General features: G+C 39.6%; 2 protein-coding genes across 6 annotated transcripts in view; one reads left to right on the top strand and one right to left on the bottom strand.

The window, feature by feature from the left end:
* The window catches only part of LOC144327779 (uncharacterized), a 106,079-nt gene that overhangs the window by 51,928 nt on the left and 29,803 nt on the right, over positions 1–24,348 (top strand). The gene's annotated exons all lie outside the window — the stretch shown is intronic.
* The window catches only part of NEGR1 (neuronal growth regulator 1), a 452,691-nt gene continuing 446,136 nt past the window's right edge, over positions 17,794–24,348 (bottom strand). For both annotated transcript variants that reach the window (XM_028733090.2, XM_028733091.2), the window contains one exon: positions 17,794–18,844. In XM_028733090.2, coding sequence (XP_028588923.1) covers positions 18,720–18,844 — 125 coding nt within the window. In that variant the 3' untranslated portion in view covers positions 17,794–18,719. The remainder of the gene's footprint in view (positions 18,845–24,348) is intronic.

The raw sequence follows: 24,348 nt of genomic DNA, 5'->3' as shown, positions 1-24,348 counted from the left end.
CTGTTATCCCCTCATACACTCAGGTCCTTCTAACCTCTGACTGCTTTGTATCTTCAGTGGTTTTAGATGCATGACATTTCTCTGCCCCCGCCCCCCGCTCTCTTTTTCTACCTGATCACTTTTGTTTGTGTGATAATGAGTAGGTAATCATTGTAAAATGCATTCATAGCTAAATGAGTAATTCAGTTTTTTGTTTTTTTTTTTACAATTTTCTGCATTAGAGTGAAGCTGCTTTTTCGAGCACTTATTAAGAAATGCTCACAAAGGGTAAAGGCAAACTGGTAGTTAAATTGAGGTGGGGAACGAAGCTCACATTAAGGGCATCATTTGTATAAGATACCAGAGTGGAAAAGCACATGTAAAAGGAAACAAAAGCATAATATAGATGGACCATATTTGTAGGTCCTGAGTGGGGAAAAATCAAGATAAAATAGTAAATGGAGAATAGCTTTTTAGCATTAGCAAAAAAGCAACGTGACACAAAGATTCTGCTATTGAACAACAACTTCTAATTTGTGCCCATTATCTTGCCACCACATGTGGCACAAATAAATTGTTCTCCTTCCAGAAATGGGCTATATACTCAGCTTCATGACCTCCATGCATTGTGCAACCTAGATTTACACTGAGGGGGGGTGGGAGACAGCCAAACATGATTAGCAGACTCTAACACATGTCAGTAATATAAATGGATTCTCCATGTGGAAACAGGCTGCTTTTTATTTTTATTTTTTAGCTATCTACAGAGTTTTCTCCCTCAGAGTTATACGTCCATAGATCAGAAACCAATGCTTGATTAAAAATACCTAGACAACTTTTTAAAAATACTCAGGGTGGCATTTTTTAAAGGGGGCATTGCCTTAACTGAAATGAATAGCAAGTTCCTGGTTCAAGCAGTTACATGACAAGATTGCTGAGAAAGGTGAATCTGGGATGTAGTTTTATATCCATCCGGTCATGAGATGTTCAGTTTCTTTGTTTTGTTTTGCTCACCACAACCTCCCCCCTCCCCTTCTGAGGAAAATTTAACCATAAAAGTTATTAATGTTGTCACTAGTGTAGATATTTGTCTCCTGTTCGTGATATTATTCCAGCCATGTATCAAACACGTTTCCTTGTCTTTGACCAGAGTTCGCAGATTTTACTGCTCTGTATGAAGATCTCCTTGCTGAACAGATGAGGGTGCAGTCAGTTTTAGCTGTGCTGTTCAGCTGCTGACTGCGCTAACCATTATTGTAGTAGGTGTGCCTAAAGCCTCACTCCAGCAGATGATCTCCAATCCACATGGTGACCTAAGTTTCACCTGTTTGCATCGGACATGGAATGAGGCAAAGACCACCTGTCTTAGTGACCTAAGGTGTAACTTGACCCAGGACTATCCTGTATCTAGGGATAAACAAATCTGTCAATTTCAGCTTTTCTTCATTTCTCATTTTTTTTCTGGCCTTAAGTTTATATTACCATATTTCTGTGTGAATTTTTGGATTTTTTAAAAGTCCTCATGAAAATTCACCAGGATTTTAGTAAACGTTTTGTTTTCTGATGTAACATTTTTACAAGCAATTTTTCCATACTGGTATGATATTTTCACTAATATATGCATTTTTATGTATACTGTCCGCTAATATACACATTTTTGTACACAGCATTTGATTGGTAGAGATGCACCACTAAATTCAGAGAAGTCTGCATTTCAAAGGATAGTTGCAATTTAGTTCTTTCAGGAAGCAAATTAAATAGGTTTTCCTTAAAATGCAAAACTTTACCCCATTGTTTGTTGTTTCATGGACAACTTTCCCCATACTTTTGACATTGCTAAAGAGCCAAATCAAGGAAAAGGAAATGGGCCTGTAGAGATAACACTCTGAATCTTGCAAGGTGGACTGTTATAATAAAATCTCTTAGCTAGGATCCAAACCAAAGCATCACCATGTGCACAGAAGCAGTTCTGTGTACACACGAAGGTGCTTCAGGTATTCTGTTTTGTCAATTCCAGGGCATTCCCATTACTATTTATATGCTACCCATCTGACTGGGTTGCCCCAGCCACTCTGGGCCGCTTCCAACAAAATATTTAAACACAAAAAAACTTCAAACATTAAACACCTCCCTGTACAGGGCTGCCTTCAGATGTCTTCTAAAAGTCAGATAGATGTTTATTTCCTTTACATCTGATGGGAGGGCATTCCACAGGGCGGGCGCAACTACCGAAAAATAACCTCTGCCTGGTTATGTGTCTTTGAGAAAGAAGACTTCATAAATTGAGTCGCACATGGAACAAGAAGTCCTTTACCAGCATTTCATTTCAACAAGGCACTGATGAACAATATACCAGAACTTCCCTTGCACTCTTTTGAGATGGGTGTGGGTTGGCCTGAGAGCTGGCATCATCATCTGGCATCTGTAGGAAGCTACCAGGGCCTCAACACCCTGGCGAGGCCCACATGAAAATGTATTCTTTTATTAATTAATTAAAATTATATCCCCTTCCTCCCAAAGGAGCCAAGGGTGGAAAACACATAAGCGATTAAACAATTAGAACATCCGAATACATATTCAATAAAATTCCAACACAGATGCAAACTGGGAAAGACCTCTACTTAAAAGTCTTGCTGGCAGAGGAAGTTCTTTAGGAGGCACCAAAAAAGGCAACGGTACCTACCTAATATTGATGGGGGCGGGGATTCCAGAGGGCAGGTGCCGTGACGCTAAAGGTGTGATTCCTATGTTGCGTGGAAAGGGACTTCCTGATAATATGGTATCTGCTGCAGAAGGCAGCAGAATCTCCTGCAGGGGGCAATGATCAATCGGATACATGATTGGGTGAGATGCTCTTTTCAGCCCTGGGCCAACTTTCCCCCCGCCCTGGTCCTGTGCTTTAACAGCAGCTCCATCTAGTTGCCATTTTAATTTCCTACAATGCTTCCTGGCATCACAGGGAAATTGTGGGCACTTTACATGGCGGATCCCAGCCACTGCTGCTGCTTGGAGCAGTGCCAGAGGCCTGAAACATGGAGTTGCACAAACCAGGGTGCTCTGAGATTTGTATGCACGAGAACACGGAACAGTCACAAAGAGCAATGAGTCCTCCCCTTAATATATTTTTTTAAAAATCCTCCTTTTCTCCTTTTAAATACTCTTGACTTTTTCCTTTCCATTTCATTTCTCACGGTTTGTCAGGGAGGTTATGACACTTCAGCAGGTATTCTGTGAGAAATGGTCTGGGCCATTTATACTTTTCACAGTGGCTCCTTCCCCATTCCTCAAGCTAGATAAGGAAACAAAAGAACTATTGTTGCTTCCAATCACAAGCCAATGGAGGGGGGGGACACATACAGGTTTATAGACATTTGTTTTCGTTTTTTGAAAAAGAAAATCTCGTATCTCCTGTATACTGTTGTTAGATTAAGAGGAATGGTAACAGGAATAATGGAGAGAATGTTTGCAGGAAAAAATGGCATTTTGCAGCACTCGGTGTTACAAATATTGGTGATTTTTAAATTTAAGTTGCTATTTTTCAGATGCTAACTGAAACGGAGTCATCATGAAACTATCACCATTCAGATACAATTAAAAAAATATTTGCCAGATGTCACTGCTGATTCAGTTAATACGTGTATGGATTTTAATGACTGTGTGTAGAATTTCATGTTTTCCTGGAAGCACAAGCATTTCTATGTGATGACGTTTCAGTAAAAAGGAATTAATATCTTTTGGGGGATAAAAGGTGTCTTTTCAGAATGCATCATTGGTGCATACTGCCATTTGTGCATTATTTTTCAGCATTTTTACTCAGAGCTGCCTTTTGCTTTGTGCATCCTGCCCCTGCAAAGTACTTAATATCTTTGCCAATATAGCATCCAGGTTCTGCAACTGCTTGCCTAGGGAAACCCACCTTGCCCCTTCCCTGATGGCTTTTTGATGTAGTATGGGCCACGGCTAGGACCACAGCATGCAATGAAAGGAATTAGAGCTGTCTAATCGAGTTTGTGCAACACATACGGAATGAAGGTATGGAAGAGAGCACTGGTACAGAAAGCCCAAAGGGAGCTGCCATGGTAGGTTCTCAGTTGTTCTCAGTTTTTTCCCGGCAACAAGAGAGTTCACAGGCTTAGATGGCATGAATCATGTGTTAGTTGTTTTGTATTCCCAAGAATGCTAGTCCTTGATCAGATAGCGAGAAGTTGCCTCCTTGTGCTCTGAGAAATAATAGCAGTTCAAGGTCTAGGAGAAGGATTGGTTCATATAATCTGACAATCCTGCATGCGGCTACTTTGGTGAGAGAATTTATGGGTTTCAGAAACAAGGAAGGAAGGAAGGAAAAATAAGCGGTTCCATGTTGTGGATTTTAGAATGAGCTTCCCTCCCACTAATAATGTAGTGATGTTTGAAATGAGTCATCAATTGCTGAGTAGAAAACACATACACTTGGCTCATTGCAGGTCATATTGGGAAAATAATCTAAATGTGTACTGCGTGGAGCAACAGATGCACAAGAGGCAAAACTGCAAGATTGCAAAGAGCAGGTGGCACCCATTCACAGGCCCAGGGCTAAACTTGACTAGAAATCATTTGCACGTGTGGGAGCCCTGATTCGGACTGGGACCCTGGCGGCAGCGGCAGTGGGGAGGGGTAGAGAGGGGTTACCCTTTTGCCCCCTGCAGTTCTGATCTAGAATGGGGGGGGGGGCTGTGCTTGCCGTTTTGAGTTGTACATTTTGAGTTCCTATTGCAGTCAAATGGAAGTTTTCTCCTCAATGGGAATTGCACTTGTGGGGTCCTCTGTACAGACTGGGACTGTTGTGGGAGAGTGGGGCCAAAGGGTTAAAACTACCTGCCTCCCACACCAGAGTCTCGATCAGGTTAGGTCCCTTGCAAATGGATGATGATGATGATGATGATGATTACTATTAAGCCAGTCACATTGCCAATTGTGTGACTGGTAAATTAATCCAGTTGGATTAATAATCTGTATCTTGAAAAAAGAGTACTCAATCATGCTGGATTTTCTGACTGTAATAAACACCAGCATTTATTCCTCAACAGCTAAAGTACAAAAAGGATGTCTTTTGGAAACTGATAATAACCAGGTATATATTTTAACATACTTTCATTGCATTGCCTCTGGGTAAAGTTCTGTTCACTGTTTCCATTAACCTTTCTAGAGTATTTAACTTGGTTTTCAGTTATAACGTCAACACCCTTTGCTTAAACTGATTTCATGGCATAAGAAGCGTTATTTTGTTCACAAGAGAGTGCAGTACATTGAAAGCAGAAGTGTTCATCAGTGTTGCCCTCTTGACTGGTGTTAGTCCAATGTCATTTTAAAAGGAACCTGCACTGCCTGGGTTGATTTGAAACAGACATTTGCTAGAGTGTTGGGCCGCGAAAACTGTGTTAAGTCTAGAATGAAAATGATCATCTAGTGCTTACAGGCAATCTATATCCTCCTATGTGTGGAGGATTCTTTGGGAATCAGAGTTGCCATTAGGCTGTCGTTAGAATTTTGAGACTGTCCATTTTGTGCTTTTTTAAAGGAGACTTGCTACTCTTCATTGTTGCAGGTGCAAATTTGAATTTTGTGGCAAATGGGCCAAATGACGAGATTCTTAAATAGTGGGGGTGCATATTCTAAAGTATCCAAGAGCTTGGGGCATTTGCATAATATAAATGCTTCCAGTTAGCTACCAGCTTCAAGAATGTTTCCAAAAGGAAGCACTTTCAGCGGTGTGTTGATGTGTGGGACAATTGGTTAGTGGGAAAGCACACACAATGCACATGGGAGGTCCGTGGTTCAATTCCTATAGAGCAGTGGTGGCGAACCTTTTAGAGACCGAGTGCCCAAACTGCAATCCAAAACCCACTTATTTCACACAAAGTGTCCTGAATTGTTGAGCTTTTTTTTTTTGGTGGGGGAGGGGGTTGCACACTGTTGTTGAACTTTCATTGAGGGGAATGCCGAGAGTTGTGGGTCTTTTTTTGGAGGGGGGATGTTAATCCTGGGCAGGATGGAACCATGCCCTGAGTTCATATATAAAGCAACTGCCCATGATTCATACACAGGCATGAATTAATGCAGCAGCTTTCCTGGTTTACTTCTGTGCACACACACACACACACTTCTGAACATCTGCAACAAGACCACATTACCCCTTTCCCTAGCATAAGGTATGTTGGTTGGTTGCTTTCAAATAGATCTGAGATGAAGGTGGGGACTAGAGAAATGTCTTCTGATGTGACAAAGGCACTGATGCCATCCTAAAGATTAACATGTCTGAAGATGCAGTTGCATGTTAGACAAGGATCAAGGCACTGAAGTTAAAAACTCGGGAGTCAATTATCTACATATTTACCTGGAAGAGAGGTCCCACTGAATGTGGAATGGGGCTTACTTCCGAGTAGGGATGGGGAGAAATTCAATTCAGTTCACATATAACAGCAAATGTATCACATTTTGAAACAGTATGAGAACCAAAACACAGCCATCCTTTAAAATTCACACTTCTCCAAATTTTGTGACGTAGTTCCCCAAACAATGTTTACAATGAAAATATTAATGGAAAGAACATACACAAGTGCACTGTTTTAAAATAATTGCTTGCAAAAGTGTGTCCATTAGTCAAAACTGTGTACATAAATGTGTTTATTCAGAGAAATTCAAAGCAAAATGCTGATCAGTTCTAATGACCCCTCCACCTCAATTGTAAATTGCTGTAGAAATGCGAAGAATTGAATTTGGGGAAAGGAGAAATTGAGAGAAGAGAAACTGACAGATCCTTCCATTCCTACTTCTGAATGGGATTCATAGGGTTATTCAAGTTTCTTTTCTCCAAAATGACCCATAATGACCCATAACTGCATTTTAATAACTGTAACATGCAGTTATACATATGAATGCCATGATGGGACTCTACAACCACCAGCCCAGTTAATCAGGTAGGGAATATAAACACAGCAAACATAAAAGGATTTCTACTGTAAAAGGTATAAAAGCTCTAGGCCTGTCTCCCTGAAAAGCATGTAGCAGATCACCTCTAATAAAAGCAACTTCCTTTTCAAGCATATACCCTACATCCATGTAATATAAATATATACTCAGATAAAAGATAGTATTTTAGTGCCACAACTCTTCCTTGGAGCAAAGTCAATGTTCACACATTCAGCTTGAGGGGGACAGTTTTGTAGAGTCACAAACAACACAGGCCCTTCAAACTCTTCTGAGTGAAAATCAAATCTTATCATCCTTTTATTGAAGTGTCTGTTTGCTTTTTCCTTTCTTTTCTTGAAATGTGTGTCGTAGCAAAGGTAACTTGCAAAGGTAGCAAGATGAACATACACATGCTATTATAGTGCTTTAAACATCTAGCTGTTTTTTTTAAAGTTTCTTTTAAACTTAGGAACAAAAAATAGTTGCGGGGATAGTAAGGAAATGCTGGCTGTGGCATGGGGGTGAATTGAAGCAACAATACTTCAATGTTCTGGCTTAAACTAAGAACGCAGTAAAGTGTGTGCTTAACTTCAAAGTTTGTTGCATTGAGGTCAATGGTCTGTTTGAACAGTCTCCTGGTGATTGCTTTAAGGTGATTGCTTTAAGGGGAAAAAATAAGAATATGATGCTCCCAATTAAAAATGCCTACTCTTCAAATAATATATAAAAGCATTGTCCTTGGCCAAAGTGTGTGCGCACACAGTTTCAGTCATGTAATCAATAGCACCAATAATTGTTTCCGGAGGAGAGATGAATTGTGGGGACTGAAACCACCTTTCCTACTCTCTGCTCCTAAAATAGATAGGGACCATGGTTGCCAATTGCCCAAACCGGGGCTACATGGACATGACCCAGGAACCACTTGCACCAATGTAAGGCTGAGATGTGCTACTGAGCTCATGTTCTGCTTAGGGCTTCCTATGAGCATCTGGTTGGTCTTTGTGGGAACAGAATGCTGGACTAGACTGGCCTTGGCCTATTCCATCAGGGCTCTTGTTAAATTAGGAGATCTTATACTATTCCGCATCCAGCTAAGATTATACACATGGAAACCTGCATCCACATATATTTTCCCACTCACTGATAGATCATGCCTGCAGAATGTCTCAGGTTTGATCTTTTGTATCTCTAGGTAGGGTTCAAAAAGATTCCTTCTGGAAACTCTGGAGTGCTGCAGCTAGTGAATATAGACAAGTAATGAGTTAGAGGGACCAGTGAGCTCACTATTAAGGCATCTTCTCATGAGTATTCCTCTAGTGCAGTTAGGTTTGTTAGAAAAGCCCCGCACTCTACTTTCCTGTGGTTCAGATATGTGTCTGCTTGATTAACTCTGTCAAAAGATGCTGCTTATGCAAATATCGCTGAAGAAATCTTCAGATGACTCTGTCAGCTATGTTTAGTGGCGGCGGTTTGTGTGTGTATGTGTGTGTGTTTAAATTCTAAACTCTACATGGTTGACTTGCGAGCTTATTTTCCAGATCACCGAGAGAAATGAGAGACTTTTTTTGACAGACACTGGCTAAAGCAGCTTAAAATCAGAGGCACTGGGTTTCTAAAGGAATATCTCTCCAAGAGCTATTGACCACATTTTCCGCAGGTCATTGCCCAAGTGGTTGTTAGGCAGTGCGTTGGGACACAAAGTGTGCATGATGCTGCTTGCATTTTCTGTTGTGTATGCGGACCAGAAACGCCATTTTGGCACTCTTATGTAGTCATTTTGACAGACTACTTTATATTCTTCCAATTTAGCACATACCCCTACTATGCAAGCTAAAATATTTGGGTGTTGCTGTTTTTTGTTTTAAAAAAGTCACAGGTGCAAATGCAGGCACATATCACAGGGAGCTTCTGATTGGCTGTGGCTCTCTGCAGTATATGCCCATGGGGGCAAATGTAAGAAGGGAAGCAGCCTTAATACTGACGAATCCATAGGAGGGTGCTTTACACCAGACCGCTCTGCATTTACCTAGCCCAGTAAGGTCTACTTTGACAGGCAACAGCTCCCCAGGGTCACAAGTGGAAAGCTTTTATACCACCTTACATGATTGTTTGACCTGGAAATGCCAGGGACTGAACCAGGTATCTTTGCTATGTGGATCATGTGATCTACCACTGAGGCATGGCCCTAACCATAATTCTGGTTTGAATAGGTTTTGTTGACATGTGCAGCACATCACACTGCACATCACACTTTAGATGTGGGAAAGTTAAAAGTACAGTTTGTTTTTTAAGCAGTGTGCATGTTATAGTTAAAATGTCTAATACAGTGGTACCTCTGGTTATGAACTTAATTCGTTCCGGAGGTCCGTTCTTAACCTGAAACCGTTCTTAACCTGAGGCACGCTTTCGCTAATGGGGCCTCCTTCTACTGCCATGCCACCGACATGCAATTTCCTGGGGCAAAGTTCTCAACCTGAGGTAATACTTCCAGGTTAGCGGAGTTCGTAACCCGAAGTGTTTGTAACCTGAAGCATTTGTAACCCGAGGTACCACTGTATGTCCAGAAAAACCTTTCTGAATCATGGCCTATGTCTGCAGAATGTTGCACCACTTTGGCACAGACACAGTGGACTTATGCTACTGTGATTATTTTAGCCTATGATCAGGAGTCACAAAAAATGAACCATACATAACATTAGCTACATCAATTGTTAATTCTAATTTGCTGTGAGGAAGCAAAGCTGTTATAGATTCCCCCTGCTCCTAAAGCTAACTCTTTTTTGTTGTTGTGAAAAAGTACATGTCAGAAGGTCAAAATTAACGAAGAAAAATGCAAATTCGGAGTTCCACTGGAGGAACAACCCAATGCTTTTAGCAATTTCTGATGAAATTAGGAAGGGGAAAACACCCAGTCCTACTTACATTTTACAGCCTAATGAAGCATGTTACCTCCTGTAGTTCCTCCCAACTTGAAATTGGAACTGTCTCATTAGCATGAAGGGCAAGAAGAACAGGCCAGTCAGGGAAGTCAGCTTTTCATGGTGGATTCCTGAAATGTCTTCCCCTCACACCTTTGGTTTTAAGCAGATGATGGTTCACTACAGTAAGTAACATCTGAAGAAAGCGACAAATGTTAAGTACATCTATAAGACTTGGAAATTCCAGGCTAAATTAAGCTTTGCTTAAAAACATAACTTTGTGTGTGTGTGTGTGTGTGTGTGTGTGTACATGCATGCAAAAATTGTCCAACTTTCCCCTCAAGATGGGAAACATAGAGGAAATCAAAGTCTGTGGTATTACAGATCCCTAGGGCTTCTTCTAAGGCTTTTTTCAAAAGGTCAGTGGGAGCTCTGTTATAAATGCAGTAGCTTGGAGAGCGAAATACGTTATTATTGTGCATTGTTAGAATAAAGATTATTCTGGTTCTTGTTCAATATCTTTTGGCATGTATTATACAAAATCGTCCTCTTGCACAGTCAAAGTTAAGCCCTTTTAACAAGCCCATTGTTTTCAATAAGTGAGATTTAAGTGTGTGCTTAATTCTACTATTGAAACAAATGAACTTTTAAAAGTACTTAGCTTTTAGTGGAATTGTGCCTATAGTTATTATGGGAAGAAATTAGCGAACATTCATATACAGAGCCAGTTTCTAGCCTGTCGGACCCAGTACTACTTTCTGTGGCTGAAGGAAATGTAGAGGGATTTCTAAAGGTGTACCGTTTGTTGATTGGGAAGAATCATTGCAAAGCAGCAGACAAAGGGGGTATGATTGCAGCGTTGTACTGCTGTTTCTGTTCATCAAATTAGTATATTGGCAGACAAGGAGAGTCTTCATCAGGTTGATCTTTTACTCTGATCTGCCACCTTGTGCTACGGTGAGGTGTGAAGCAGGAATAATAAGGCAGAGAAAGTCATCCCAAAACTCATAGGTTCAAAGAATGTAGGTTCCGATAATGCCTTTGCTACGGATGACAAATCTGACATTTGCAATGTATTTTAAAACCTCATTTATTGCAAGCCGTGTTCAGTTGGCGTTATTCTCCAGCTTACGAAAGCCAAGGGCTGATAGATATATTCACAGAGAGGAAGAAACCTGGCTGGATCTGGACACATCAGAGAAGCGTTTCAGTTTAAAGTGTTGTAAATTTAAACAGGGAAAATGGGTAGAGAAAAAACAGGAGTCCACATCGCCCTCTGGTGGCACAATGTTATATCGCATAAACAACACATATAAATCCGCTTTTTCCTTACCAGTCTAGCTGAGTCCCCAGATACAGTAGTTACAGGGGAAGTTAGAACAGAAGGGTTAGGGGAAAGGAAATGAAGTGATTCATGCTTAGTAATCAGTGCTTAGCACCAAAGAAATGAATGGCTGGAAGGAAAACCCCACACACCCAAACAGATATTAGTTTTCAGAAGAACAGTTCTCGTTCAGAATCTCCCCAATATATATTTTTTCCTGCTCTGCTTGTTAACATTGTCTCAACTGGACTATTTTTAGGCCTGTCCAGGAGGCAGCATAAATTTCCCACTTTTCCTTCAAATATTTAAGAGAGAAGGAGGAAAGGGATTAAATTGTCAACAGCAACAAACCCAGTTAAAGTGCACTTAATGCTTTTATTCATATGTAATAATGAATAGACTTAAAAGCAATCAAACTGAAAAGGAAGTATTTCCCCCGCAGTGTAAACAAACTTGTGTATGGACAAGCAAAGGAGAGGGCTGTAGCTCAGTGATAGATCTTGCGTTTTACATGCAGAACATTCCAGGTTCAATCCTTGGCATCTCCAGGTAGGGCTGGAAACAGCCTCTGCCTGAAATCTTGGAGAGATACTGCTGGTCAGTGAGGCAGGGAAGAAAGTAAAACAGAATCCAGGTTTGTTTGTTTTTTAATTGTATCATACCTCATGATCTCAATGAGGCATGCAAGGCAGTTCAAGTATTTATAGCTTTCCAAAATGTGCTGCATTTTATGCCCTTTACATCCAAAGCTGGTATTTGTGCTGGCAAGGTGCAGTAATCAAAATATTAAATACGTGGCTATTGTGTTTTCTTCGCCTAACAGTTCTGGGAGGTCTTCCATATAGCTGCAAGGCAGCACATCCTTGTATTCTCCCTTACTGCTATGTCTGTTAACAGTTTCGGAATCCAAAGATAAACTAGACCATGGGCTTGTGCTCACCCTGTAGGGAGTCCTTCTGGGGGGAAAAATCTTTGAATGATCGATCCTAATGCTGTATCACAAATAGCTTCTCTAGTGCCTCCCTGTTTCAAAGTCTCTTGTCATGCTGCATAAGGGAGAGCATTTCTTTGAGAAACACACGTTCACATCACCCTTGAATGTATATCATGAGCAGAGTGGATTTTCTGATCCTGGCCAAGGTGAAATAGCATCAAATGTCACTTACAGCACTTTGCCTTAACATAAAAAATGGAAGATTATGGAAGGGAAAGACCCTTCCTAGGAGGACTGACTTCCTGGGAAGTCTCCACAAAGACCTGGGTTAGGGTGACATTTAGTCAGTGGAAAGAGTGGTTTTCCTTAGGAGAGGAAAACAAGAAATAGAGAAGACTGAAATGTTTGCAGATGCAAACGTTCTTCAGAAAACAAAGTATCTTTCACAGAACCTGGAAGGAACTAGATGGTTGACCTTAATGAGTGAAATGGAGTAGTTTTTATATTTTAGGGGGTAATCTTAACACATACTTACCTGGGAGTATGGATGGAGGAGGAATTAGGTTCAGTTCACATTTAAATTTAGAATATTTGCGCTTTCCAAGAAGTATGAGAACCAAAACACAGGCAATCTTCAAAACTTGTTCTTTTCCAAGTTTTGGGATGCAGTTCTCCAAACAGAGTTTACGAAAAAACAACAACCCTGCATCCATTAGGAGGAAATGTGTATACAAAATAATACATTTCTGAAATTACATACAAAAATCTAATATATTGTATTAAGATAGGTTGCTTGTAAAAATGTGTACATTAATCAAAACTGCAGACAAAAATGTGCTTATTGGGATAAATTTACAGAAAAATGCTGAAATTTTTTCATGAGGATTTGAAAAAACAAACAAATTGCTGCAGAAATGTGGAGAACAGGATTTAAGATTGGAAAAGTTAGAATCTGAGAGAACTGAAATGGACGGACCCTTCCATCCTACCTGGAAGTAAGTCCCATTGAACTCAACAGGGCTTCCTTCTGAGTAGACACAGATAGGTTTGTGCTGTTAGTTACCTTAGTAACTTTCAGCTAGTGTATTCTGTGATTAGGCTACAGAATGCAAGTCAGCTAGCATGACAATGAATCTGTCACACTCACAGTCAAGAGGTGTACTAAGCAGGCAAAACCTTGCATGTAAGATGCCTGAGATAAAATATATTTCCTGCTTTGCTTTTCTAAACCATCATAATGATCTAGAAAGCACATGCTACTTTTCAAAAACTATTTACCATGTTCTACAGATGTTTCAGTAATATGGCATACACAATTTCACAAGCATGCTTCTGCCTTGAACAGCTATTACCCTTTACTACCTCCCTCAAACTTCCATTTCTTTGGCTAATCCTTTGACTGGCTCATTGATCCAGGTACAGTTTCCTCAGCCATATTGCAAAGAGAGACTCGTTTGCTTGGAAGCAGAGGCACTCTCTATTGGGCAGGCCAGAAGAAGACTGTGATCCTTGGAAAGGCTAGAAGGACCAAAGATGGAAATCTCGCTTAGGGAGGAAGAAGAGAGCAAACTGTATTTAAAATGTGCACAGAGTAAATAACCAATGAACTCTTTACAAATAAAACGGAAATAGGTTTTCATTAGTTCCATACTCACAGTACTTTAATTATAACTACAGGATATATCCCACTATGGCATGCACCAACAAGCCAAACACAGCCCATCATCACCTATGTATCATGGTCCACCAGGTAGCCCCATTTCCATAGTTCTCAACAGGTAGACTTGTTGGGTGCTCCTGGTAAGCTGCCATACATGGTTGGTGGGCTACATTCATCTTGATGAGTCACATTTTGTGCAGGCCGGGTCTATACCATATGATTATCTACTAGCAAGAATCAACAGTGTGAAAGTTTCATTAGGGTTACCATAACCCCCAGGTACAATCCGTCACTGGTGGCAAAATGCCAACAGATTTAAAAGGATCTAGATTGCAACGTTAATAGTTTCCTTAGAAAATATTACTGTGCCCACCTACAATCTCTGGTTAGAGTTTCACCATGGCTTTGAATTTCTGACACAGTCTAATTGGTGAAAGTGTTGAATGACCTTTTTGGGATAAAATGACTTTTCAAAAACAAAACTCTTTCACGGCAAATTATGGAATATGGACTATTTTCCTCAGACTGGAAGAGGGTGATCCAGTCCCTAAAAGTAAGTGCATACTGAGGCGTTAAGGCATATTATTTATCCATTTAAATACATATTTTGGTATACACATTCTTAAGTGCACACAGTTGTGTGGGGTAGATGGGTATTTTGGTCAGCATAATGTTGAGCATTGATTCTGAAAATGCGCAAAAAATAAAATAAAAAAAATCACCCCAAGTTTAGTTGTACTTCTGGATCTGAAACATAATGTAATTTTAAACAAGAGTGAAGAACAGAAAATCCTATCTACTTCAACTGAATTTTGAATAGTTATCTTCCCAGCTAATCTCTTTTAAACCACCCATCAAAATATGTATATTGAGACAACCCTTACTTCAGTTAGCAGCACTACCTGCACCACAGTAATTGCACCTTATTTCGCAATTATTTTGCACCTTATATATTAACCTGGCAACAGCACAATCGTGGTTAAGTGTCCTGATTTGCCAAACAGATTGTCACAATCATAACTATTCAACACTTCGGACAATTTATGCATAATAAGTCCTCATTTGTATCACTTGGAGCTAATCCATTTATTTTTCATATTTTTTCATGACTGGGAGAAATATAATTGTGGTTGATTAAAAATATGAACAGCGATGATATCAACTAGATGATCACAGATTATCATGTAAGAAATAGAAGAAAGCAAACATACCCCACAGTTTAAGGACTAATAAACTCTGTAAAATGTTATTGTAATTTGCGACAATCAACACAATCCACATCAAGTCCCAATAAATCCCAAATTGTACAATGAACATATAGAAAAGATTTACCAAAGAAGTATGGAACTTTCATTAGGGAGTAATCCTATAAACACACAGGCACATGCTTTTTTTTTTTTTAACATTATTGGGACTGTTCAGTGCAAAACTGTATGCATGTGTCTGTCTTGACAGAATTAGGCCCTTGGCTGACCATGGTTTCAAAAGGAGCCTCTATGGGACTAATCGCGAAAGCACTTACTGAGCTGGTCCCAGTATCACAGTATGTACTTTGAGAGATTCAGCCCCTGCTTTGTTCTTATGATCTCCTCCCTCCTGAAGAAGCAGGGAGAGGTTTGCACAAAGTTTTCTTCTACAACTACGGTATTTTGCATTTATAAAGTAATCACACCCAGCAACTGCAAAGGAAAATTCAGAGGCTGGTTTGAACACTGGGCTAATAATGCGTTCCAACTGCTCCCACACAAACAAAAAACATTACTAGTCCCTTTCATTAGGTATTATCATGTTCAACAATAAAAAATAAAATGTCACCCTGTTTTGCTGCAGGAATCATCAGACTCCATGTGCTGGGGGAGGATCGTGAAGGCAGTTAGCTTGACTATAGAGTTTGGATGAGCAAATGATATTAAAACAGCTATTGTTGTGCCTGTGAGAAACAATGTTGGATATGCTTGGTTTCTGAGATACCTTTGACTTGTTTCTTATTCCCCAAGAGAGCACTGGCAGAATAATAGCTTCTGCCACCCTGCTCTTTCAACCTGTTGAATGAATTCTAGAACTTTAAAGCTGCAATACAAGAGGGAATACAGAGGGTGGCTTGAGTCAGTCCAACTTGGAGGAACAGGGTGTGCACCCAACTCGCACTTCTTGTTCTCTGCATCTTTGTAGGACCCCACAGGAGACAGCTGAATAAGCTCTCATCGCCCGCCGCAAAGCCTCTGTTACAAAGATGCTGAAAAACAGCCCTTGCAAGTTACCAGTGCTTCCTGCCATCCTAACAAATTTGAACGTCTAGTCACCCCAAATGTTGGGATATTGCACCAGTCCAGTCAAATATTTCCATTAAAAAGTGCCATAGCGCAACACCAGTAGGTCCACAGCGCATGATATGAGACGAAAGTATTTTCTCCTTCAATACAAACTGCATGATATATTATGGTTCTGTCACCTAACACTCTTAATATAGCACTTTATTACTATTTCTAAAGAGCCGTACTATTTCTAATGCGTCAACATTATATTCATGAAGAACAGGAGCTAATAAAGGAGCTAAATAAATTCATAATGTAGGTCTTAGAAGTGGTTTATGTGTAAAATAATTGTGTCGAATCTCCAGCTAGCAACAATAATGTCAGAGCTTTGAGAACAGGCTTTGTTGAACGTTTTATGATGGCGAAATTAAAAGCTAACTGTTTCTATGTAGTCAATGACGTTCTCCTTCCTCCATGTTTCATAGGGTTAGAATGGGTGATGTAATTATTTAATATACCACGGTTCTTTATTCAACAGTCAGTTTACTTGAATTAAAACCACTGTGGTTAGCTGAGTCATCGCTAAATTCCCCTTTTAAGCTTTGATGCCTACGCAAACTCATTCTGAGATACAACAGTTTATGTAACATCATCAGTTAGTTATTGCACTTTGTAGTATAGATCTTAACAACTTCAATTAAAGAGGCAAACTGTTAACACACATCCTGAACTGATGAAAACAAATGAATCTTCTATTAAGTAGCAAAGAGCAATTTCTCACTATTTGTTCTTGTGAATAAATTCAAATGAAAATCTTTGCACTTATTTCACACTAGATCAAAATTTGTACAGATTCCCTGCTTTTTCAAGTGTCTTTTTTTTTAAATTGGAAGTGGATATGCAGTGGATACAGAGTATCAGCTATCAGATTGCTTATTTTTCTTCTGTTTTCAAAGATGAACCTTTACTAACTATGTTTCTTTCACTAAAGTTTTATGTGGGGGTTATTTTCAATGTCAACTTTCATGGAAGCAGGACTTATAGGAACCAGGGCATTAGAAGTCCTTTCAGAAGAGAAAAATGCAGTTGTTATTCTAACAGGAGAACAATGCTAATGACATTTTGGCAAATAAATATGTAATAGGCATCATTTGAGAATATATATATATATATATATATATATATATATATATATATATATTCATATTCATTCTGGTTTCTAATGTTGCATGTAAGATAAACTATGAATGAGGACAAAATAGGACATTTTAAAGGTTATATCCATATGCCTTTGCAGATTGTGCAGCATGAATGATGTTTAACATAACATTTACAACATGTAGAGATGTGGCTGACATGTGGAATAGAGCCACAACAGGCATTTGGGGAAATTCTTCAGCCAAATGTTTGTGAAGGGAGAAAACACTGGTATATTTTTTGCAAATCGGTGGCTTTTTTGAAAAAATGGCACTGATATGTTATCATCTGTCTTATGTAGCATTCAAATTATAGTTGTTATTTGTGTGCATGGACATGTGTGTTTTAGAGCATGTGTGTATGATCAAAACTCTAATCCTTCTATAGATTTTCCAGACCTAAGCACTATGTTCTATAAGCCAACCAACCAGATACTGTACAGTATAAATTCAATAGGAAGAACAATACTGATATGTAGAACTTATCACTAATTATAAAAATACAATAAAATAAAGGGATGGTCATTTTCTCTGCAGCCTTATAAAAATTCTGACTTTGAATGAACAAAGGAAATGTTACATTCACAAAGGAGTCTCTGAGAGATATCTTCTGCTTTGTACAGGTTTGGAATATGCTTTGAACTTGACAGACTGAAAAATGTACCAGCTATTACTTTTTCTGCTGTGCTCAATGTTTGGAGTAGTTCCTTTACCCCAATGGTGGTTCATTTTACAGCCAATAGCACCTTTTGTCCTTAAGAAAAGATTCGGTACCCTTGAGCTAAGCATCTACAAAAAATAAAATTGAAAAATTCCCCTCCCATTTGTTGGTGAGGAAGCAAAAAGCAGTATCTTATGAAGGCACACCCATGCTGAACTGACGAGAAAATCAAAATCAAAGCATAACTGCACAGTGCAGTCATATCACAAGGCTCATTCTTGAAATCTGAGTATCATGCTAGAAGAAAATCTAGGTATGTGATCTAATTTTGAAGAAATGAATCAAAGGCAATATTATTTAGCTTTTTTGTAAAGAAAAATTCTGTGTAAATGAAGATAGACTCTTATTTAAAGAGGGAAATGGATGTTTGTATTGCAGCCTTAAAGATCACTTTTTTTTTTAAACTGCAATATTTGGGTTCTTTTTATGTAAACTACAGTCTGCAAATCAGCAGACCATGACTGAATGTTTTTGAAAAGTTATAGATTACAAACATGAACTCACAATTAATATCCTCTAAAAGTAATTTCAGAGCTCTCACGTCTTTTTTTTTTAAAAAAAGAAGAAAAAGGACAATGTGTACTTCTTCACAAGGTAATGCAGCTAATAAAAAAGAGAGTAGAATTAAAGTATTTACATAATGAGCAATTCTACAGAAGGCGATCATCCCCACATAAGCACTGCTGATTATATCCCACGCCGCTTTTTAACAAACTCTACCAGATTGGATCCAGTCATCAGCACTTTCAAAGAATCCTTAAAAGCCATTCATGGTTCTTTACATTTATTGTAGAACGATGTTCTTCAGGTACATTAAGCTGGTGTAAGAGGACAGTGTCAACACAAGGAACCAGCAGGATAATAGAACTTCAGCACCCCCAGTGATCCCAAGCTGGGTTGTACTTGGAGCTGGAAAAGAAACAAACAAAGAAAGAAAACAGGTTATTTAGAATCTTTTTGAGCTTTCCTCACTTTTTCTTCTTACAATCAGCTATAAATTATTTCACCAATAGATTTCAAAATAGCAACTTTCAGCAAAGCATAGCTGAAAAGGAAACCACACTTTTGCACCACTAAAATTCCTCTATAGCAAGCAGAATTTTATGATGTAGATGAGGGCTGGTTCACACACTACATTTTTAAAAGAGGGAATGCATATGCTTTATTTCCCCACTTGTCTATTATGGAATCCTGGAAAACGAAGCAGATTCCTTTATGTCATTAGGCAGATAGGGCTATTTCATATTGTATAGAAGGTACATGTTCAAGGATGGCTGTGAAACAGAGAATTTTAGAACTTCATTCTTTATTAGAGCAAAAATGGCTCTTGCTACAATTTCCCTTCTCTCAGCCACTTTCTCCACAGCCTGAGCAAGCATGTTCTTTCCTGGACCTAAAGTGTTGGTATATACTAATTCTTCCCCCATGTAGGACTTTCTTTTATACAAGAAACTCCGCTCTGTCTATCTGTCATCTATCCATCCATCCATCTTAGGCAAACAAAATTACAGTGCAAAATGAACTATGGTGATTATTGCAGAAGAGTGTTCAGTCGTTAAGGTCAAATGAACTATGGTGATTATTGCAGAAGAGGTCAAATGAACTATGGTGATTATTGCAGAAGAGTGTTCAGTCGTTAAGGTCAAAGGCCACTTCTAGGATTTAACACAGCCTTTGCCACCAGCTCAGTCTATTGCATAAAACTTTCTTTCACCCAGCTCTCTATAATGTTGAAATATGCTTCTTGTGCAGGGCTCTCACTACCATTTGGCCACCATAGCGGCTCTCTGCTGGAGGATAGACTTGTGTGTGCCCTCAGTTGCAGAGGACCATGTTGACCAATTAGTATTGTCGAAGTAAGATCCAGTTGTCAGTTCAGTTGACTTCTGAGCGTTGAATGGAGAGAAGGAGATGCCTTTTTGTTCTTTGCTTCAGGCAGCAAAGGGTCTTGGGGTGGTTCTGTTCTTTTGTATTTAGTTTCAGATGCATTCAGAAGCTGTGGTGGCTGCTCCTCAGTGCTTGGTGGCAGCACTGTCCTCCTCTTCATTGTTGTTTTGTTTATACTCAGACACATTGTGCTGCAAGTGAATGTGTGCCTGTGCATAGGGTTGTCATATTCCCCAAAGTGAAAATCTGGACAAAGTTGTTGACCTCCCCCCACCCCACCCCCAACTTTTTGCTGATTCGGTAAAAATCTTCCCAGGTGCCATTTCGATGTGTCCAGGAAAATCCGGACATATGGCAGTTCTGGCTGTGCATAACCTCTGGATTGTGCACCACCAAACTTTAATGTACCTCTGCGGCATCTTGCATCTTGCCTCTGTAAGTGTCTCCACCTGGTATGATCATGGTTCTTGATGTGTGGCTACTCAACTTGGCTGGCAGCCAACCATGGCCCATTTCCATGTAAACAGCACTTCATGATGCTACAGGAGCTTAGAAGTGCAATCCCAGTTGTGCTTTTGTTGTTTCTCTAATGGCTTTAGGATGCAATGGGCTCGCTGTGGTATAGTACACTGTGTGAAGAAGGATAGCATCCTACCCTTCAGCAACTGTTCAGAAAAACAGTCCATGGCTCTCAGCAGTGTGTTCCAGTAAAACCAAGTTGTTTGATCACAGCTTGATACAGCTGTTTTGTGGAACATTGAGTTCATTGTCTGAATGCCTCTCTCAGCTGGTCCACTGAAATGTGGGGGTCTCAAGATTGCAGTATATGTTATTCCCCACTGTATTGCTTGTATTCTTTCCTTGCCTGTAAGAGACATTGTCCCCTGTCAAATATTTGAGGAACACCAGGTTTTGCAAATATGACTTTTTAATTTGGTTGCATCAAAGTGTGCTGAATTATCTCGGAGGGTATTTGGAGGAACAGTGAATTGGGAGTAGGTACAAATGTCTAAGAAATACCTGCAGTTATCTTGAACTGTGATAGGTTACAGATCTTACTGGGGCAAAGCACTTTACACCTTGTCTTGTCTGGAATGACTACTTTGTGACCACTGCTTTGTGATGAGAGGATCTTTTGTCGCCCAGCATTGGCTGCAGTCCAGGATTCATTTGCTTGTCCAGCCTTTCTCTTTCAGCCTCTGTTCTGAACTCTGCATCAGAATTCTTTACTTGCATAATAAACTCTTCCTTCACAAACATCATCTGTGTCATTCCACAGATTCCTGCTAATGTTCTTGATAACAGGCATCTCTTTTTATAGCTTTGCAGTCATGTTACAATAGGCAGAGAAGCATCTTGCAGATACTTTGCCAGAGACTTTGAAAATACAATACTTCCTAAGTAATGAACTTCTAGATGTGGATTAAACAAGCTTCTAGTCGAGGCATAGGCTGGTATTAGGGCTGAGCCACATCAGAGGTGGCCAACTCCTGAGAGACTGTGATCTACTTTCAGATTTAAGATTTAAAATCTGGCAATGATCTACAAGGTTTTCCAGGGAAAGCACTGGGACAAAAAAGAGAATTGCTCAGACAAGGACCTCAAAAGCCCAGAACTTTCCCTAGAAAACATGGAGCAAAAAATTACTGTACATTTTATACTAGATGTCTGACAGCTCTTTATGTATTTCAATTAGGATGGTCAAAGGGGAAAAGTCACTCACAATAATATTGCTTTGAATGAAAACAGCCACAGAGAGAAAGTTCCGCCTTCCCTTCCACTGATCAGACAACAATGGGGGGTAGGGCGAGGGGGTGGAGCAGGAGTCAGTTTCAACGACACTGAGGAAAGGGAGCCAGAGATTGACCCGCAATCTACCAAAACCTTGCAGGGATCTACCAGTAGATCGTGATCGACTTATTGGACATCTCTGCTCTACATGAATCTGGCTCACCCTCACAAGCCTTTGCAATGCGTGAGGGAGATGGGGATGGATTGTCTCAACTTTACTGTCATTGGGGTTGATTACATGTGATGAGAGGACATGTTCCATGCACTTTACTCCTTGGGCCAAGCACTGCTCTATCATGTTTCTCACATTTTCCAGTATCTTGTTATGTTTCTCATGTGTGGATGCTGTTACACTCATGTCATTTGCTATTATGTGCACTTCTATGGTTTCTCCAATTGTGTCATAATTATTTTGTTGAAGCACTTCAGTATTTGACTTAATTCCAAAAGGTAGACTAAGAAATTTGAATCTGCCCCATGGTGTGTTGAAAATACATAGGTCAGCGGAATTCCCTATCCAGTCCATTTTGCCAAATGCATATTTTGCATCCAGAATCATAAAGATGTTTATACCAGCGAAATGACACCGAACATCTGCTGCCATTGGAATGAAATAATGTTGTCCTCTATTCTGGGATCCAAGAAAATCTGCAGCTTGCCATTTTTCACTCTGTCAGTGATGCTCAAGTGCTCAGGCTATTAACCCATGGGGTAGAGAGAGTCATTCTGGCTATAAACCCTTCTTTCTCCAAAAGCTCAAGTGATATTTTTTTTAAAGGCTGTTAAAATGGTATCTGCATACCCCCAATTTGTGCTGGATTTGTGGATCTATGGTTTATCCCACAAATTTTGCCGGGTCCCTAAAAATTCCATTCATCTTTAGCTTGGGGCAGTTTGTGCCAATTCAAGCTGAGATGTGGTCAAGCATCCTGACCTAACAGTAGTGTGGCAGATGATGTGGTGATGAAAAAATTGAAGACTAGTTTTGAATCTTCCTATAGCTGCTATGTCTTGTCACAGGATGAACAAAGCCTGTGAGGTGGTGTTCTCCTTGCCCTCCTGTGGCCTGGCTTTGATCCTGGTGCCTTGAGTGCTATGCTGTTTTAGGACTTGCAGACTTCCAGGAATCTGTCACTCTGTCACCCAGCCATGAACTCAGTCTGTGTGTGCAACTTCAGAGGCTCTGCAGATGTGTTACTGCCTTTTATAAACTCAGATTCCCTTAGTAATGTCTCCTTTAGTTTCTTAATCTGTCACACTGAACACAGTTTTGACCCTGAGCATGTATGATCCTCAATGCCCCCAAGTGCACTGAACACATTTTGTTTCTTCCTTTATGTTCTGAAAGATTTTAAATGTTAAAGTTTCTGTTTCTGTTAAATGCGAACGACAGCAGAACCAGTAAACCATAAAAACAATGTTTTTATGATAATGTGATTTCTTAGGATTGTTTAATCTCCATCCATTGTTGGCCCCTTTGTATCTGACTGCTGACCAAGGGAACCCTTCTTCAACCTGGTGGACTCTTAAATAAATAAATGTTGGAAATTGCTCCAGAGAAGAGAGACAGAGCAAAAGAGATTTCATGGTCTCTCATATGATGAGGTTAAATATACAAGAGCATTTTACTGACCATTTAAATGAAGCAATATCATCAAGCTTTTATATCATTATCAGAAAAGTTATTAGCTCTTTAGAAAAGAGATCCAGCAGGACTAGTCCCAGCTGAGGCCTTGCATACTAATGAGATCATTTATAAATAATAATTAAATGTACACTTAAAATGCATACTCTTAAAAGATCACATACAGATTGTTAAAATAAAAATTACAGCAACAGCCCTTTCATTAAAAGTAAGCAGCCCTAATAGAGAAGAAAGTTCCAAAGGGCTGATTGCAGCAAGCTGCCGATTCTGTTCCCCTTATCTATACTTAAAAGCAATCATAAAAGCAGGAAGAATAAAATTATAGTATGATAAAATAACAATCATCATAGAAAGCTTTAAAAGAATGAGTGGCATAAAATATATTCCATAGTGGAATACAAGGTTCCTATTTCTACCAAACATACCAAATATTCATGAATGTTGCCAAATAAATTCATTCCCACTAAGTATGTTTGCTTATATATGTATATCACTAACAGCCTCCAAGCTGTTACAACCTGCTTCCAGAACTTGAGTACATAGTTACAACTCCACCACATATGCCAATATGTTCCTCGTACATTATAACTTTGCCAGCATAAGGGGGAACCTGATCTCACCATACAAGCTAGTCAGACTGGGGTTTAAAACCAGTAGTGGACCATCTTCAAAGAATTCTCCCTAATGTTAGTAGACATGGACTTAAAAGAACAAGTGTACCAGAACTTAGGCTATTGAGAATCTTTCTATGCCCTTTTAAAATGTGTCTGTGTGTGTGTGTGTGGAGGGGAGGAGGTTATTGGGTTGTTGTTGTTTTTATTTTGCTTATGTACGTTGTGGTTTTATATTCTGATTTTATTCTGTGAACTGCCCTGAGACCTGCAGGTATAGGGTGGTATAATTATTCAATCAATCAATCAATCAATCAATCAATCATCATCATCATTCAGTTCACCTATAGGGTCTGGCTCCCACACTGATTTCAAAATAGTAAGTGGAGAGAACCGCAATTGTAGGGAATATATCAGAGACCCTGCCTTTCTGGGCACTTGCTCACAGCTGTCAATGTTTCCCTATTTTAAAGGTAAAT

Source organism: Podarcis muralis, chromosome 5 (genome assembly GCF_964188315.1).
Source record: "Podarcis muralis chromosome 5, rPodMur119.hap1.1, whole genome shotgun sequence".
Classification (NCBI taxonomy): Eukaryota; Metazoa; Chordata; class Lepidosauria; order Squamata; family Lacertidae; genus Podarcis; species Podarcis muralis.
Note: the sequence above shows the minus strand (reverse complement) of the source record. Positions and strands in the feature narration are given on the sequence as shown.